Here is a 19,931-nt window from a genome sequence, read left to right on the forward strand (position 1 = left end):
ATCCCCCCACCCCCCCACACCACCCGCTGCCATGCCATTACTGTAGGATATAGAATAATATAACTCTAGTCATGAAGAGCTTTACTGACAATGAGAAAAGTGTGGGCAGACACTACCCACCACCGTCACTGTGCTGTATATTGATGAGTGAGCCTAGCTCCATTTGGAGCCAAGGCATGTTTGTAATCTATTTTTATATCAATATGCTCTGGCTTGTATCCAAACAGAATGTGCAGGAGGAAGATTTTGGAAAAGTTCAAGGAGACGCTTATTACTGTTATTTATGACAGGCTTTTATGTGAGATGTTGCAGGGAGTTAACACTTTGCAATCACTTATCATTAAACACAGTTATAATGAAAATATTAAGATAAAAAATAAGCATTAAATAAAATGTAAATGAAAATTCAAAGTTAAATTTAAAAATCAAAGTAAAGACCATCCTAACAATAGGAATACTAATGTGGCATTTATGATGGCAGTGCTGGAACTGACTCGTGCTACAGCTACTGACTGTAAAAATTAAAAAAAATGACTTACTTTATTAAAATCAGACTCCAGACTTAGAGCTACAGTACTCTGTAACTGGCATCTTATTTTTTCCTATTTTCTGTGTCAGTTGTTTATTGCCATGCATGACAAATCTAGCTCCTTGCTGACACATGGCATGCCATACGGTATCGAGTTGGTGAAGTGTCCAGCCTGAGTCTCTGCCACCCTTTCTGGCTCTTCTAACAAAGGAGTCATCTACAGGCAGCATGGAGGGCTCACAGCTTTCTCTGACAGCCATGTGCCTGTGTCTGAGCACAGCCGTGTACAGTGCAGGACAGAGGGATGAGGTAAACAGTCTGGTATCATTTGGACTCAAATATGAATGATAAAGTTTGTCTTTAATGTCATTATTTGTTTATTAGAGTTTCCAAATAGAAGCTGGCTGCTGCCTTTCACACACATACACACACACAAACAGCAGAAGGCTCCAGGTATGCTGTGGACTGAAATGTTGTTGTTTCTCCCCCTGTGTCTGTGCCTGTTGGTATTCTTCTCAAGTGGCGTCAGTAATTACAGGCTGGGGCTGCCGAAGTGGAGAGTCCTGCTGATGAAGACCCACTGACTGCTCTAACACCAGAGATGCCGTGGGGCATCATGAGCAGGCACGTGCACAGATTGACCCCAGGTGGTCCTCAAGTACCTGCCCTTTTACCCTCTGACTTGATAAGTACCCTTTTTGTAGGACAGGTTTTAAAAAAAACATTTTTAATGTAATATTTTAGTTTTTAAACAATTTTCATTGTGGTTCATTGCATAAAACTGTGCTGTAACTATGCCTGACAACTGTAAATTTTAGGCTATGAATTATTATTAAAGGCATGTTAGGCCTTAGTTCATAGGGCTGCATCAGCAAATATGCAAAATTGCAGGAATTGTGCAAATATGACTCCAACACTGTTTACATGTATGCTCATAGTGAGTGTGGCAAAATCTTTAAGTTGTAGCCCAGTAAATGATCTGTTCTTACTCCTGTGACACAGAATCTGCTGGTAGCTGTTGGTAAGCCAGCTGTCATTTCAATACACTAATTCAGGGCCTTTACAAGGTCACATCTGAAAGTTTAACTGTTCATCTGTATGTTAATCTTTTGCCTCAAGTCTTAGACAGACCTGTGGTTTATGTGCTAATGCAAAGATTGTGACAAACTTTTTTTTAAACAATTGTCAATGTGCCTTTTTTTTAGCTTGAACACCTGCCCCTAAAATGTTTGTGCACAACCCTGATCATGACAGTAACACACATATACGTACATCCAAAAATATGCACACATCTGCACATGGACTTTGAATTTTTCTTATTCTTTTGAGAACTTGTGGGATTGCCAGTGCATATGTGAAGACTGCTAATTGACCTAAACACTGTGTTGACTGAAACTCATTAAAAAGTTCAATATTGCTGAGGAGGGCCATTTAAAAAAAAAAAAAAGTTCAAATTCAGCCATCCTACTCACCCCAGTACTTCCCTTACAGTCCCTAAGCCAGTTCAAGTACAGATAGGCATCATATCAGCACTGTATCATTTGGATCCACTGCCTTTTACAGTGGCAATAAATCATGCTATAACTCGCCTGTAGGATAGTGAATAAATAAGAGCGAATATAATATAAACGAATTCCAGCATAGTACATTGCCAATGTTAGAGTAAATTTTTCTGTTATCAATATAAAATCGAAACATTGAAAACAAGGAAAGCACAGACTCTGGATGAGTGACTGTGTGTGTGTGTGTGTGTGTGTGTGTGTTGAGGGGGAGCAGTGCAGCATTCATGCCATTTTTAATGACATAACATTTGGTTTCTGGTTGTTTGTGTTTTTCAATACAGTTCTGCTTAAGGCAGCATGAAGCTGGAGTTGTCAAGACAACCATGGAGACTGCATCGGTCACTGCAGAGAGAGCCTTTTCTCTCATTAATGGGTAATGTTGGTCGAGGGCACCACAATACATGTACATTTTTTTTCCTGCACATACAGTATATAGTTTGGTGAGAAACTGGAGGCTAGAAATCAGACTGAATTATGTTTTCCTCCTGGAACGCTGCTGGTCCACTTGTGACTTAGTCACTGCAGTCTCCTTCTTTTCAAGAGAAACTGTGCCATGGTTCCACTTCACCACTGATTTGGACTAAGGGGGGTGCTGAATACATTTGCCTGGCAGCAGTTGCATCATTTACAAAATAATCACCATTCAGCACATTCAAGACCCAAAGACAGAGAAACAGTGAGACAGTAAAGGAATGGAAAGGAAAAGGGTATCCCAACATGTTGCCTGATATTGAGCTTAAAAAAAAAAAAGTAGTTTTCATCATCAGTACCCAAATGCAATAACACAGACTGTACTGCCTCACAGGTTTCATCTAAAATCTGTGACAATGCTTAATAATCAGTCTAAAAGTGCATAAATTAGGGAGTTTAATTTCATAATAAACCTAATCAGATACATATTATTACAATGATCAATGTACTGTATTGATTAAATTATGAGCTACAGTTTAAATGTGGTAGAGTCCTGTGTACTGCCCTCTGCTGTGTGAATCTGGTATTGAAGCTACACTACACTACAGTAGGCAGGGCCAGTTGGCAAGCCTTTCACTGAAGTCACAGAGGCTGCTTCAGTGATCAGTCTGGCTCACTGCTTCATTATCCAAACAGCACATATCCATGCTGAGAACTCGGTAACCACATATGTTATTAAATGTAACAGGTATTACGAAGGCAGGTCTTTGTCTATCCCACCTTGCCCAACCCTTCTCTAGTGACCATTTTTGGAAACTATGATTAAAAACAACTCACTTTGCTTTCTGGCTGCAAATTGTGCTCAGTTTATTTTAAAGACTTTTACACACACTTTCTGATTCATTTGGTTCATGTGTTTGAACAAACTACTCAGTTCCTTCAGTAGCTATATTCCTCCTCCACAAATCACTCCCACCCAGTCCTTTAGCTGCCTAAACTATGTTCTGGAGATGTGCGTAAGCAGTGCCTTGCTATTTTGAGCTGAATGAAAAGAGTCTTGGCACATGAATTCAGGATGAAATCTGTTTTGTTCTGGTGAGTTTGGCTTTTACCACATGTGCAGTATATACACAAAACACAGTTGTAGAATTCAGTTTATAGTGTCTAACAGTAAAACCATAAACATTTGAGTGAGAAACGTGACTTCTGAATGATCTTTAGCCTGTCTGTCATGCCAAAGGAATATATTATGCCCTTCTTTTCTGGCTGATTTTGATATAACAGGTTGATTAAATGATTGCTCCACTCCCCCACACTGAGCAGTGCCTGCCTCAACTGTGAATCACATTGCACTCTTCATACTTTCATAGGAAGAACCCTGAATTAAAATACATATTTTTTAAGCTAATTTTTAATAGAACCCTGTCAATATTTGCTGGGTTTCAGAGTTTCAACTCCTCATTCATTTCATCTTTAGCTATTTAATCCAAGATCACATTGAAGTCTAGGCTGCACTCAGCAACTGGTCTGTTGTGATTAAAGCTGGAATTAAATGACAGTTTTTCTTAGATCTTAAGCCCCGTACTTATCTGCTGATGAAACCAGTGAAATTAAGTAGATGCAATACATGCACCCAAATAGAAAGGTGAGGTCAGTGTCACCTGCCTGGCGGATTTGCTGTCCCTTTGCTCTTTTCATTAACTGCTGAATTCACTGGTTTTCAATAGGCTCTTTCAGCATGTCATGCTACACCACCATTGAACTACAGCCACACTGCCACCCATCTTTCTTAATGAGGACCGGAGACTGTGGAGCTGCCTTGTTGCCATGGTAGCAGGTGCTTTCACATTCTCCCCACATAGTGTGGAGTGTGCATGTTGTATCCTCCGAACTGGAGCGCGCCATGGCAGAGACAGGTCTGCGCTCAGACAGGACCGAGCCAGGGTTATTTACCTCCCACTCTGATACCAGATGCCCTCTTAATCCCACCACCCACACTACACCTTCCATTCTCTTTATTACTAATGCATGGCAGTTCCCTTTGGCTGCTCTCACGTACTGAACTTTACTCCAGCACTTACTTTTCTGTATTGCTTCGGGTTTTGTTGGGGCAGCTGTGGCTCAGGATGTACAGCAGAGTGGGTTGTCAATTAATCACAGAGTTGCTGGTTGCATACCCATCCCCTCCTGTTCAAAGTGTCCTTGGGTAAGACAGTGAATGGCAAATTGTTCCTCAAGGTCAGACCAGCACCTTGCACTCATTCACACTAGCAGGCACTTTGATGAAAGTGCTGTTTAAAAGCAGTCATTTGCTGTTTATTCTTCAGGTATATTAATGAGGGGAATAGTGAAAATGAGTAGCGTAGCCAGGGACCCAACAAGGGGAAGGGCTGTAGGTAAAAGTTGGTTTATATCTGAAATTTTAAAATGGTATCTTATTCACATTATAAGCAAACCATCTAGTAAACAGACAGTTTGACAGACTATTTCATATTTCTAAAATTGTATTAGAGGCTCTCAAGGGCCATTCTCCTGTCTGAAACAGGTGCATCCACTTCGGATAAAAATGGATTCCTCTGCAAACGCAATAATTTCACAGAGGCTGATGCAGAGGACTTCTGGTGACCTTTGAAGTAAATAATGTCATGAAGAAAAAGTAAAATCATGCTACCAATGGAGAGAGTGAAAAAGAAAAAAACTTGCTAGCAGTTGTTGAATGGTTTGACCTTGTTATGTAACATTTGGACACCAAGCCATTGTTAAAATGTCTTGCTGATGAATGTAACAGCATTGCAGTCAGTTTCAGAAGCAGCTACAGGTGGATTGGTTTTCTATAGCACTGTGTGTAACAGTAGGATAGGAGCAGGCTAAACAAGAATACTATTAATTATTATATTAATTATTGATTAATCTGCCAATTTTATTTTGTTTTTTTTGTTTTTTTACAAATGTGGCGAAAAGTAACAACTGTAGGTACATTTACTCAGATACTGAGTACAATTTTTATTTTATTTTTAATAGTTTTATGCAATTTTATATCTCAGTACCATTCAGAGGGAAATATTTTACTTTCTACTCTATTCAGTTGTTTCCTGCCACTTTGATTTTAAAACGTGATTGTCATATAAAATATAATGATACAGTACAATTTAATGGATGAAAGGCCCTGCATACCCACACAGATGTCTGTGGCTGTTTATTAATTGACAATTTATGTATATTTTGAAGTTACTCTGTTACTTTTCCTTAAGTACAGTTTTGTTTCTTCGTGTTTTTCTTGTATTAGAGATTTTACATTGTGGTATTGGTGCTTCTTAACCCACTATGGAAGTTCTGTAGTTTATTTACAAAGCTCTGTGAGCACTTGTTTCAAGAATTGTTTTGGCAAATTATGAATGAGTTCATTAATGCAAACAAAAGTATGCCATGGGAAAAGGCTGTTTCTCACATGTGGCCCTTTTGCATCATGCATGCTTCCCTGTGCTTCAGTGTGACATGCCTGGACATGTCTGCTACATTAGAGGAGGCTCACTGAGGATGCAGACACATAGTGCGGAGTTCATACTAGGATAATAATTTGCTGGACACTGAACAGTTTCAAGGTAATACGATTCATCTCTTCAGATTTGAGCTGTGTGAAGTCATTGTTGATGTTTTATTTGTGTATTTGTAGAACTTCAGTTGTAACTTATAAATCACAGTGTAGAAAATGTCATACAGTGTTATAACCTGCAGCAGGTGGAACCCTCTTGAGTTTTTTTTGTTGTGCTCATCTGAAGGCTATGGTGTGTGTGTGTGTGTGTGTCTGAATAAGAGCACAGAGATGATGTGTGTAGAGACATCTGTGTGTTTAAAAATGGAGGAATGCAAGCATAATGCGGTGTTGATTTGCTGAGATGGTGAAGTGGCATGCTACTACAGCAAACCCTTTTACCACTTTTATTATTACTTCACTGCTGCTATTAAAACTACTACTACTGCTGAAATACTATTACTACTCAGACGATCATTAGCTTTCAGTAGTTAGCATTTAAGAGATTGTTGGAAGCATTATGTGTGCAGCATACCTAGGAATACTTGTAGCATGTAGCCTGTAGTTATATGTGTACTCAGAATAACAAAACAAGATATGCAACCTGTCAGGTTGGACAACGTTAATCAGCATCCGACAGTATTTAGTTGCATGTGTAAAACTGTCAACAAAGATGAAATATTCATGATGTGCACTGAAGACTTTTCTGGAATAGAAATGCAGGGAAAGTCTTTGATCAAGCTACAAGCAGCAATACACATTTGACAGATCAGTGTTTATGCAGTCTCACACTTGAGCCGCTCAGTACAGTGAATGCTTTTCTCCATGCAACCCGAGCTGGAATTATGAATTGTCACAAAAAAGCATATTCAGCTCACTTAGCGGACATTCAGTTCTGACCTTCACTTTACAACGAACCATTTCAAGGCAAGAAAACTACACTCTCTTGTAGATGCCCTTCCTCCTTCATAATGGGGTTCTGTCACTTTTCATTCCCTCGCTTTGGGGGATTGTGCAGTTCCTGAGGTTTGCATTGGCTCTGAAGAAATCTGAGCCACAGTAAGAAGATGAAGCCGTAGCCACTTGGAAATAAAGACACACTGTACATATTTTTTTCAGGTTCAACTGCTCAGAACCAATGTATTACTTCAGTGGTTCAGTATGTGTGTACATATGTGTTTTTTGTAGAACACATATGTTAGATCTATGTTTTATTCATCCAGCTTGCTGCAAACAGAAAGGTATAAATGTATGGGCGCTGTAGGTTCTAAATTTAACCTGCATTTATGTTTGTTCAAGTTTGGTTCGACAACACTGATTTTCAGACTGTCCCAGATTGGCCCAAAAAAGAGAATGGCAGGTGGGCTGAGGATAATAAGGTAACTAAAATATTCACTAAGTCATACCTTGTGCTTATAATACTGGAATAGTAATAATTAATTATTTTTGATTTTTCTACATGCCGTTTAGTACACAACATTCCGTTTGGATATGCATGGTACAGCTCCTGTTCTAGGACACAGCAGTGTAACCTCTGTGGGTGCAATACTATTCACTACAGGCTTGTTGTAGCAGCAGCAGCACTCTGTTGTCTGTGTTTTCCCCAGTCTGCAGTCTAGGTGGAGAGGACAGCCTCCTTGTCCCACCTGCAGAGGAACAGATAGCTGGCTGGCCTGGTGGTGAAGTGTGTGTATGCAGCCTGGCACTCGATGATGTGTGCTATATAGGATAAGGAGGACGCCTTCGGGTGAGAACGGCCCCTATGCCAAGTGGTTGGGTCGAAGGTATTTATCAGCGCTGCCTGCCTGCACTGAGGTGCAATAACTCTGGAGAGGAGATGAGTGAGGCGTGGGGAGACCTGGGGGTGGGGTCAGGTTACTCCCAGTTACTTTGCAGCTGAATAGAGGCTGAAACACTAATTGTAGGACAGCACACAGGGCAGATTAGAAGATTTGTCTCTACAGGGAAAATGCATATGAAAATGAAAAACAACAAAACAGTGCCTTTAAACAGTGTTGGCATGCTAACACACAGAAAACTTTAATCCTTAATCAGTTTGTGTGCTTGCATGTGTGTTAGCATTTCTCTATGCCAATGTGAAAATACCACAGTTATTCACATTCATGTAGTATGTCTGTCTGAGCTAAACCTCTCTGAATCTCCAGCTCTCTCTCCCTCCCTCACCCTCTGTCTGTTGCGCCCTCCCCTGCCTTCCCTTTCTGTGTGAGTGTAGTCTGGGCGTTGAGCCAAGTAGTGTGTTTTTTTGAATGAATACCTGATGTGGCTGATGAGGCTGGCTAGGGGAGGAGCAGTGTCAGTGGAGTACTGAGAGAGAGAAAGGAAGAGGAGGGTGGGAGGTAGGGATGGAAAGAGAGAGAGGCAGAAACACATACACACAAAGAGGGAGAGAGAGAGAGAGAGAAGCAGCCAGGCAGAGAGGGAGCTGGCGGTCTGGTGGCCTTGCATAACACACATTGGAGCAGCCTTGCACGCAGGACTTGGTGTGAGCTTCAGCAGTAGGGAACTTCCTTTACCATCAACCCTTTGCAGGGACAGTGTAGCTTCCTAACCAGGGAGTCCGGAGAAGAAGGCAGAACTGGAGCAGCTACAGCTCAGGTTCCAGGAGAGGAAAGCGGCACAAAGGAGAGATTCAGGAAGAGGAGTCCCAGGAAACACGTCTCCAACACACATACACACAGACAGACAGACACGCACACGCACTGAGAGGCAGGAAGAATCCTTGGACATGCTCTGCAAGCAGTGGCTGTGGAGAGACTGGTGAGCTATTCTTAGAACTCTAACCGGGGGGGCGGGGGTTGTCTCTTTTCTTCTTGATTTGTGGCATAGTAGTATTTTCTGCCCTGCTACTACACTCATGCACTCTCATTGTCATTCCAGAGCCCTCAGAGGCTACAAGCACAGCATCTGTTTAGAGTCACAGGATTCAACAGCATAGACCCTTCTTGGTTGTGGTGGTGCTCTCTGTGAGGGGACGCCTGCGTACAGATCTCTGTATGTATACTGTGTGATAGGCGTGTGTCGGGCAGTGATGCAGAACTCTGGAGTCATTGTGAAGACAAACAGCCTGAACCTCACTGCCTGTTCTTACTGTCTGCTTTAGTCTGCCACACGTTCGGTCCGCCTCTTAAAGGCACAGGAACCACAGAGAAGGGGTAGTAAAATGGCTCTTATGGGTTTTTAGAAAAAGCAGTACACTGTATTGATCTGTTGTGTAGTTAAAGCCGCTGTGTTTGTAACGGGGTTGAGGTGAGGTCCTGTATAGGTGTAGCAAATCACACGTCCATGCACGTACATATTGTTTTCCACAGTACCTCCCCCTCTGTTTCATGCCAGAGCTCAGATTGATAATGATGTTTTTGTTTTCTATATATAGCCATTTGCTGTACAAGGTATTCACAGTGTCTATGATTGGTCTAGCAGGGGAAACATAATGCATAGCAGCACTGACAACAGGTTATTCACCACAGGGTCAATGCATTGCTTTTTTGTGTCAAACTCAGGATATTGCTTCTAAATTATTATTGTGCCTTTCTATTGACTGCCAGAATCATCCTGCTGCAGAGAAATATTATTGCTATGCAGCCGTAGAACAATGTGAGAAGTAAATAGTAGAACTGGGAGAATGAGAGAAGACTCAGGGCTCAGGCAGTGGGGGTAGAGGTGGGGGCCTGCTGGAGCTAGTGACTGCTATGTAAGAGAGGCGGTGTAACTCTGCTGGGGGCAGTCTCACCTAGAGACAACAGAGAGGAGGCGGAATGGAAACATCATCTCATCTACGCTACTGTGCGTGCAGTGATGCCACTACACAAACCTAGTTGTGTAGTTTTTTTGTGTGGGAGTATGAAAGAGGAACACATGCAAGGCTGGCTCTATCACTCTGTCTGGCCTGAAAAGCATCAAGTGTGATGAGTGAAACAGTGAGCGTCATGTCCTCCCACATTCTCTCTCTCTCTCTCTCTCTCTCTCTCTCTCTCTCTGTGTCACCCCTCCATACATCTCGGAGGTGACAGTCCTGGGCCTGGGGAATTGACTCACGGGCTCTCATGCTGCTTGATTCGGTGTCATGCCATGGAAGCTTGCTTTTGTTCTCCATAGTATCTCACTGGCCGTATGTCTGTTGGTGTTCTAATAATAAGCTGACACTGGAAAATTTTAGAGAGGCTTTCAGCTGCTGAGCTCTGTGTAATCATGAGCAGAGAGTGCTGTGTGCAGGTCAAATGAAGAAAGGAGAGACACTTTCTTAAAGATCCTGTTTTATCTGTAGTCAGTTGACTCCGGTGTTTTTGTGGCATTCGGAAATCAGAGCATGCTGGCGTTGTGCGGCTGTAACCATAGGAGGTACTTGTGCTTCAAATGTGATGTCATTACAGCGCTGACACGGAGCTGCTGAGGTGGGGTCGTTGCTGCACAACATAGCTCAGGCTGTAGTGGTGGCTGCGCTGCTGATCAGGGATCTCTCATCGAGGCGGGGGCTATGGCACTCTGATTCTGCAGGCGATGCTCAATGTGGGTCAGGAGAAGCGGCACCCTGTCTTCTCCCCGTTCCCCCATTTCCACTCCCTCTTTCTCATTTCTAATCCTCTTCCTTCTGTCTGGCCCTTACTCTGGATCCCTCCTTCTACACAGTTCTGTCATCTTACATCGCCTTTCTTTCTCCCTCTCTTCCTCCTCCTCCCCCTCCGCTTTCTGTTTCTCTGCAGCTCTGCTGCTCTCCTCCTTTGTCATGTCTGGTGGATCTACCAGGCTGTATGCTTAGATGAATCTCATGATTTGAAGTTTTCGCTGCTTTTGGATGGCAGTGACCTTGTTAAAACCGTTGTTAGAGGTAGACGCATCTACAGTAGATTAAAACTAACCAAGGTCACCTCCTGTGTTCTGTTCCCCTCTGTCTTTATGTAACATGCCCGCTATAGTGAACCTTCAGTTTAGTGCTGTTGAATGGCCCAGTGCTCTGAGTGGAACGTAGGGGAAAAATAAATGAATGGATGGATGGATGTGTGAGTGTGTGTCATACACTCCATCTCTGTGGTGTCTCTGGCTAATGAACAACTCAGAGTCCTGTGCACTGACTCACAGATACGCTTGCAGGAAAGAACAGTCCATCTGAATAAGAAACTGTGAAAAAATGAGCTTTTGGGAAGCCAAAGGCTACAACTGTATGCTTTTTAAATAGATGCATTTGTGTGTGCACATTTTAGAGATATAATATGTGAGTATACAGTATGTACTACTTTATGTTGGGATAACCCTTCGATCAACCATTGGCTTGTTGACCTACAGTAGTTTGGTACCTTTTTTACTAACGCACCTTCTATAGGTCATAATATCCAGTACCCATGCCATTCCTAGCCAGGCTGTTTCAGTACTCATTTAACTCAGCTTTAGTCTGCCTTTGGCCAAACCATTCTGAGAGGGCTGCTCATTCATTGTTTGTTGTCCCCTTTGTATTCCTTTGAACTCTGAAACACCACTCAAGCAGCGGAAAGCCATTGTTAAAATATTTTCAAGCACTTCAGTGATAGCAACAAAGGCCCATTTATGCTTTTTGCAGAATGTTCCATAGTCAAAGTTCAAGCCATATTGTTTTCATTTCATTTTATTTATATTTACAGTAGCCTCACCGACTCAACACAAGGACTGGGAGTGTTAAAACAAAGACAAAAGCTCATCTGAGGCTGTCACTCTGTGTTGTTACCCTTTCACTATGCTCTGCGCTCGTACCCTAGAGCCCAGAGCAAGATAATAGCCAATAGCAACGCAAAGACACACTGTAAGTGCACACAGTACTCGCATACACCCAGACATGCAAACACTGGAGTTCAGGAAACTGCCTGGTATTGAACATATGAAAGAACATTTCCTACATTATGCAAATGATGACACAACATTATACTATATTTCTATACTTCCCTGTGTGTCATAAATCATTACTTGTGGAAAAAGCTGGTTGAGCTTTAGTCTATGTAGATCCTCAAGATGACTCTTTAGAGGTTGTTTTCAACCAGTAGACAGAATGGCCTACATCTTGTGTTCACATGCATTAGACACAAATCAGGCACAGTAGTGTATTTATACCAGGCACCAGCATGTGGCAAAACAAAGAGCAACACCTTCACAAACGCAGAAACATTTTAAAAGTATTTTGGTGTTTGCTATTTTGCATTTGCAGCTCTGGAAAAATATTTTGCCAGTATGGCCAACACAGGCTGTGCTTACTGAGGTAGCTTTGCAGTCCAATTGGACTAATGACATTGAACAGACGTTTATTTATATAGACAAAATGTAGATGTTGGCTTTAAAATCTGTGCAACAATTGAACAAGTCTTTTAAAAGTAATTGCACATAGACCTGTGTGTCTTACTGTACCTTAAATTCTCTCTGCCTTCAGATTACTACCGACATCGCGGAAGAGGCGGATCGGTCAGCGATGATTCCTCATGAAATCTATGGAGCTCATTTTGTGAGCTGGAATGAGATCGTCTTTTCTGACCTGCAACCTGGAGCTGTCTACCAGTGAACAACAAGAGAGCCTGAGCCACACAGCATACAGGCTCTTTCCTGCACACAACCACTGAGTGGAGGTGAGAAAAAGGGAAAAGCGCTCTCAGAGGAACTTGGAAGTAGTACCAGAGAATATTAAAACCACGCTGGCACAATGAAATCCAACCAGGAGAGGAGTAATGGATGTCTGCCTCCTAAGAAGCGTGAGATCCTTGCTCTGGAGCAGAGGCCAGTGGTAGTAGCCACAGCTACACCTCCAGCTGCAGTGGTGACCGATAGTCCCCACACAGAGAACCTAACATGGTTGGCAAGTGTAGCCAGTGAACGCTGTAAATCTAGGGATGCAGAGAGCCCCAGATGTCCCATCTCTTCTGCTTCGTCCTCTTCTCCCTCTGCTTCTATCCCTGCCTCAGCAACCCCTCTGTCTGCAGTGCCTCTGGCTTCTCTGCCTGCAGTTTATCCCACAGCCCTTCCGCAGCAGGCCGGGACCATCCAGCTTGCTCAAGTGGGACCCAATGTTCAGTTCATCAGCTCTGGGCCGTATGCTGGCTACATATCTTCTCACATCATCTCAACAAACGCTAGTTCCGTGCCTAACAGCTCTGCCATAGTAGCACAGCGTTCGCAGCTGGATGGTTACACCACCGCCCTCATCTCACCCAATACCAAAGGGGAGCAGCAGTTCCAGATAGGCCTCTCCCCAACGGAGCTGGCTCCTGTGTCACTACCGAGCTCTCCCCAGGTCACCAGCCAGTACATCCATCTGGACAGCAGAACACCCCTGACTGTCAGCGGAAATGCCATCACTTCGGCTACAGCCCATCTTCAGCTCCACCCTCATGCAACTGTCCTTCCTCAGACACTTACCCTTGCTCCCTCCCAGCTAGTGGTTCAGTATGCTGATGGTTCAGTTGTAAAAAAACCAGAGGACCATGCTAAGGCTGTGCTGAACGGTGAACTGGAGGTGGTCAAACAGGCAAAAGTCTCCCGTCAGCCAGCAAACCATCAGCAGGTCCAGAGCTATGAGGCAAGACATATCATCCTGCCTGCAGACTATGGCCAAAGCCCTGCAGGTCTCCAGACCTCCTTGGTGCTGGTGGCTCAGCCCAACCATGGAGCTGAACATGAAGCTGGTTCAAATAAGATCTCTCTAGTTCAAACTGAGAAAGGAGGCATATGTGTGGGAAAACCAGTGTCTAGGTCTTCTTCTTTCACCTCCCTTTCTTCCTCTGAGGTGGTGAAGTCTGTTGCTCCTCATACTGTCATCCAAACTACTCTATCCCACGAGGAGCTGCCAGCCAGTCTGTACTCATCCACACAGCCACCCATCATTGGTTATATCACAAGCACAAATCAGCATGCTGTCAGCTACCATGCAGCACTGCCCCAGCACCTAGTCATCCCGAGTGGCCAATCCCTCCTCATCCCAGTCAGCGGCACCAACAATGGCACAGAAATAGAGGTTAGTCGCCCTGTCAGTGCCCTGACTGCTACCACTACCCCTCAGATATCTACTACCATGCCACATGCCTATTTGGCCACAGCCCTGTCCAAGTGTGAGACACTTGGGCCAGACGTAAATCAACCAACCCCAGCCATCACACAGGCTCCAGCGCTGCCAGTCCTGCCCTCAAACCCGGCTCCTGCAGCGGTAGCAGCTCCCTCCCCAACTCCAGCTCATGCCTCCACGCCGGCCCCTGTGTCCATCCAAGCGTCCCCCTGCATCTCTTCTTCCTCTTCCCCTGTGGCACTTCCTCCATTCTTCATGCGAGGTTCCATTATCCAGCTGGCTGATGGGGAGCTGAAGCGTGTGGAGGACCTAAAGACAGAGGACTTCATCCAGAGTGCTGAGATTAGCAGTGAGCTGAAGATTGACTCCAGCACTGTGGAGCGTATTGACAGTGGGCAAACTCCTAACGCTGTGGTCATACAGTTTTCTGTGGGAGAGCTCAAAGCCCAGGTACATTATTCCTGATTCATAATTTATCTATGATTACTGGCAAATTTAGAGAATGTGAACTCACAAGTCTTTGGCAGCAGAATTCTCTAAACAAAAGATGATGAAACAGACGAGAACATTTCCCTCACTCTCACAGTGTCTATAGCTTTAAAAAAGAGTTTCAAAACACAAATAGCTAATGGAAAACTGAGAGAAATTGGAGCACCCCTCTTACTTCATGTCATTATTTTCCAACCTACTACTGTTATCTCCACTCATTCTCATGGAGCAGGTGCTAAAATATATTTTTTGCAACATAAAACTATGATTGACTTACAGCCATTTTGGATAAATTACAGACTACAGCCCAAGTGATTATTGGATTACTAAGGCACATAGCAGCAACACTATTTGGAACACTGGGGAAAAAAGGAGAAAACAGAACAATATATTGGTTTGTATTAATTATTTTACATAAATATACAAATCGCTTAAATTTAGGACAGATTTTGATGAAGATATACACAAGGTGGGACATTTTACAGTTCGCTTGTCAGTGCTGCTCTGATGGATATCGTATGTAATGATCTCACTTTTTCCAAATTATCTCAAACATATCTTTCTCAAGTTTCCCAGTAAACCATGACAGTGAGTTACCAAGCCAACAGGCACAATACCAGGCACCATCATTTTATTATTACACATGTAAACAGAAAAAGGGCTGAGGCTTATTCTTCTACAAACAAGAAATTATACCAAAAGAATAATCTGACATCACAAACCAATTTTACATAATTTATTTTTAAATCAACTGCAAATATTTTAGTCTGTATCTGCCTAAATGTTAACTGTGTGCATGTGCGTTTATCCAGGTGTGTGTGGAGGTGCTGGTGGAGTACCCCTTCTTTGTGTTTGGCCAGGGCTGGTCGTCTTGCTGCCCAGACCGGACCACCCAGCTATTTGAACTGTCCTGTGCTAAGCTGTGTGTGGGTGACGTGTGCGTGTCTCTGACCCTCCGTGGCTTGAGGAATGGTTCGGTAGCAGACAGCCAGGTTTTGGGGACCAAGCAGAAGGCCAGTCACCTCTCTGACTCCTGTCACAACGTGGACGCCACTGTCAGAAACATTACAAGTCCAAATGCTGCAGAGAGTAACAGTGGCCTCCTAATGAAGGCTTCGAGTAGAGACAGGCTGGAGAGGGAGCAGGCTACTGGACCAGGACCAGAGATACCACTGGGACTAGTTCCAAAACCAGCTGAAGGGATCTATGGAGCTGGACCAGTGCTGGCGGTCTCTGGGACTGGAGAAGTAAGACAGGAATTTGTGAAAACAGACACATCTGCTCTTACCAGAATTCAGTGTGGTGATCCAGAAAGACCTACAGTCCGCAAGAGACGCTGGTCAGCTCCAGAGAGAGACCAGACAGAGAGAGCAGAGGAGGAACCTCCTATGACTCTCCCCAAACCCTCCTTCATCCCTCATGAGGTTAAAATCAGCATAGAGGGCCACTCCAGTACTGGGAGTGCTTAAACAAAAGAGTGACAGTTGAGAATTCCCTGTGGTTTACTTTGTGTTGATCCCCTCTCTTTTCTTTCTGAGAGACTACTGTAACATAGACTGATTTTCCACAGTATTTACATGTTATCTTTTCTTTCACACAAATCTGATATCTCCAATGAAGTTCAGTAGAGCACCTTCATAAGTAGTATCACACACGAGATCAGTGCAATCAATGCTGAAAGCAAAAATGAATGCAGTGTGAATGGTGGGTATGAATGGCAGTCAGACACTTGAGAGACAATTTAATTCATATGCCACATATAAGCTGAATCTCTGTTTTCACATGGCTTAAACCTGTTGGATGCAGAGCAGTCGGCTGTTCTTCTTATCATATGAACAAGCACAGACCCCGATGTCAGCACGTAGAAACCATACTTCAACTCCCATACTCTTTGATTCACTATTTATTAGGTTTGTAGTGACTTTGCTGTGTGGTAGAAGAGTTGGAAGTTTAGAGGTACCTTTGGTGTTTTAGTGATGATGCTCATTCATCATGACCTCTGCTGCCTTGTGTACCTGATGAGGTGTTGAGTTTTATTTTATTGTTATATGTTTCATTTTCATACCGTTATAGATGTACTACTGCAGTTGGCTTGTGCCACTTGTCTGCATGTGGATGTGCCTGTGGATTGCTTTGTGTGTGTTTTTCTTTCAAATCGAACACAGAAGTCAGGCGTGTGTGTGGCTGTTAGCTGTGAGTTCAATTGTCAGTGTAGCCTGCAAATATTAAAACTAAAAAGGCCTGAATGTAAAGAATTGAATTTGCCCTCAGGACTGACCCATGCTGTTTGCTACACCAGTCTGCTGAGAATGTGATAGCAATAGATAGATAATTTGCAGTCTTATAGTTCCTTTCAAGGACAGCATGTGACACTAGCACACATCTGTCTTTAGCCATGGTTGCTATGTGTAGCATGTCACATCTGTACAAATAGGGGAAAATCAAGGTATTTTTGTCTAATACCTCCAAATGAGCTCTTAGCCAATCTGTTTATGGACTTAGTCATCATACTGCAAAATAAACCATAGCTGACTAATATAGTCTATGGCAAAAATATATTTTGACCACTGGGAAGTAGTGCAGCAAACTGCTAAGACAATGTTGACATTTTATAACCTGCTACCTATTTTAAATGGCAAACTTGCTAGCAAACAATTGCGTTTTTAAAATCTATCAGTCACAGAGAAAGATTAGCATTCATTTAGCGTTGTGCTTCAGACAGCCTGATGAACTTATATCTAGTTCATCCCGCTTTTAGTTTAGTTGATGATTTTAACCAACTCCTGAAAGAAATATCAGGCTTTTAAGTTTCTAACTCTCCATCACTTTTACCTGCTAGATGCTAACTTTGCTGTTTGGTGTTGGGAAGGTAGTTTACAGTGTACTTAGTTGTTTCACTGAAAACAGCTGCCTGCTGCACCTGAAATTGACACAGCTTCTGCATGTGGTTTCTGTATAAATCATCTGCAAAAAATTTTAGCCTGTGTTTAGCTAAAGATGAACTGTGTGTATATGTGTTCCTAACCAGGTGCGTGTAGAGGTGCTGGTGAACACCAGTGAGGATATTCTGCAGCCAGAAAACCAAAACATTTAGCTGAAAGATGCTAAAAGAGAAAGCTGGGTAATAATTTTGTCCTTTTCACATTACACATAGAAAATATACGTGTTAAATTCAAAATATTAATAAAGCAACCTCAAATGCAAACACACTATAAGATTTAAAAATCATAACATAATTGTTTATTTTTTACTACAGGTATTATGGCCTTAGAGCATAAGCTTGTTAGGTTTTTACCATTAAAACCAGTTTTCCTCAGTGATAGTTTGCCTTCCTAAGTTCACACTAAAATAGATTTCTTTAGATTAGTGTATGTGTCATTTATTTCTTAGAGAACATCCAAAATAAATACCTTACTGTTCATGCTCAGGAACAGCGTGTAACTGTGTAAACAGACAGGGTGTGTGGGGTGTGAGTGTGTATGATTATAGGCGTGAGACAGTATGTGCATGCCCGCAGTCACATTTGTATACGTGCGTTCTGAGCAGCAGCACTTTGATGAAGCATCCAACAGGAGTACTGTCGCCCAGGCAGTGGTGGTGCCCCTGTTCCTCATCCTATTAGATATACAGTAAGGAGAATAATCAACTGACTGTTTCTCATCACATAATATGCTACAGGTTTATCACTGAAAGAAGATATTATATACTAGGGCAGGGAATGTAAACACACATCGGCAAACTATCTCAACTTTATTTTAGATGATTGATAGAGCTGCTATTCAGACAAAGAAAGAGAGAGTTGTAGAGTTACCTAACCAGCTAGTGTTGATCATGTACAGTCAATTATATCCTAGAAAGTGTACAGTGTGTGTATAGATATTCTAATCTTTATGTCGCCTATGTACTGTATGTACCACAGGGCCTCCTTCTGCAATCATTCCATTAACTTGCCAATATCAAGTGGTTCTGCCCTCGTTTTTGTCAGTTCAGGTATTGACCCAATCTTCATGAATGTGTTACAGTTCTTGAGAACATTTATATAATTTAACCTCTCCAGAATTGAATTTGATTTGCACACTGTAACATACAGTATGTGTGAATATGATCTGTAGTTTTATCATAATAGCCATTAACCTTTTGTAACTCCTGAAAGATGTTCATTGTAAAGCCAGTAACCAGACTGTTCTCTTCTGTTTGTGTTTGACTGCTCAGGCTAAAACACTGCCCAGTGACTGTTCTCCTCCAAAACAATGTGGTTCTATATTAATCACTCTTACAAAGAAGAGCTACTGTTTCATCAGTTTGTCTTTGTAGTCATTTCTCTTTGTGAGCCTGTGTTTGTACTTTCCTTAGAAAATGCTATTTTTCAAACACAGACCTGAAATGACATCATGACACAGCAAATCCATCTGGGATTGATGATGAACAGGATCAGCTGGTGTTACTCTACATTTTTCTTATTGTCAACAAAGTCCATGAAGAGACCAAAACAGTGCATTTATCAAATCTTCTGACTTCCCTGCCCTGTCTTCAGCAGCCTATTCATTCCTACTGAAGATTGATCCATTACCTGTATTTTTATCCTGCAGAGGGTTGCGAGTCAGGGCTGGAGCCAAATGCAGTCTACACTGGGCGAGAGGCGGGGTACACCCTGAACAGGTCGTCAGTCTGTCACAGGGCTGACACAAAGAGACAGACAACCACTCACATCTAGGGAGAAATTTACAGTCACCAATCAGCCTAACCTGCAGGTTTTTGTTTTGGGCTGTGAGAGAAAATCCACACAGGCTAGGGTTGCCAACCCTCAGGATTTGGCCTGGAGACTCCCAGAATTGATTTAGGCCTCCCGAAAAAATCAATATGGGAGACTTTTGGTGTTTTTAAAATAGCCTACCAATTGAACATATGGAAGTAAAATGCCAGAAAAAAAAATATATTCAAATAGAAGGCATCTCCGTGGCACCAACAGTGAAACAGAAATGGCACAATTCAATTTTAATTAAATTAATTTAGGCTACTTATACCTTATTGTGGGGAGTTTGCATCGCCAGTCTTCTCTCTCGCTTTGCAGTTCTCTGGTGTTGAGGTGCTGAAGGGACAACTGCTGTACAGTGCATTATTAATGCAGTCATCCAGGTGGCTTTAATTTTTATATTTTGATGATATGAAAGGCCGTCGGGGCCCCTGCCTTCGACTGCTGCCCAATCCACTGTGCACCGGCCCCTTACAGATCCTCCTGCAGGTGATGGGCCCACGGGAGGACGTCCCCACGTCGCTCGTTCGGGCTAAGCCCGGCCAAGCCCCGTGAGGGGAGGCCCACCACCAGGCGCTCGCATTCGAGCCCCAACCCCGGGCCCGGCTCCAGGGTGGGGGCCC

The 19,931-nt window shown here is 42.9% G+C and overlaps 1 protein-coding gene across 1 annotated transcript; it reads left to right on the plus strand.

Annotated features, from left to right (window-relative positions):
* The first annotated feature begins 8,426 nt into the window (after positions 1–8,426).
* On the plus strand, positions 8,427–19,770 carry LOC109967315 (ataxin-1-like). Its single transcript, XM_020612801.1, has 3 exons — positions 8,427–8,812; positions 12,444–14,516; positions 15,368–19,770. The coding sequence occupies exons 2-3, from the start codon at positions 12,711–12,713 to the stop codon at positions 16,022–16,024; spliced, it is 2,463 nt and encodes an 820-aa protein (XP_020468457.1). The 5' UTR covers positions 8,427–8,812; positions 12,444–12,710; the 3' UTR covers positions 16,025–19,770.
* The last annotated feature ends 161 nt before the right edge of the window (positions 19,771–19,931 follow it).

This window comes from Monopterus albus, unplaced genomic scaffold (assembly GCF_001952655.1).
Source record: "Monopterus albus unplaced genomic scaffold, M_albus_1.0 scaffold127.1, whole genome shotgun sequence".
In the NCBI taxonomy this organism is placed as follows: Eukaryota; Metazoa; Chordata; class Actinopteri; order Synbranchiformes; family Synbranchidae; genus Monopterus; species Monopterus albus.

What these genes read in the sequence shown, in the direction of transcription:
- LOC109967315 (XM_020612801.1), top strand. Translation starts at nt 12,711, where the DNA reads ATGAAATCCAACCAGGAGAGGAGTAATGGATGTCTGCCTCCTAAGAAG. An exon ending in TGGGAGAGCTCAAAGCCCAG is followed by an intron (nt 14,517 to 15,367) that starts GTACATTATTCC and finishes GCGTTTATCCAG; the next exon opens with GTGTGTGTGGAGGTGCTGGT.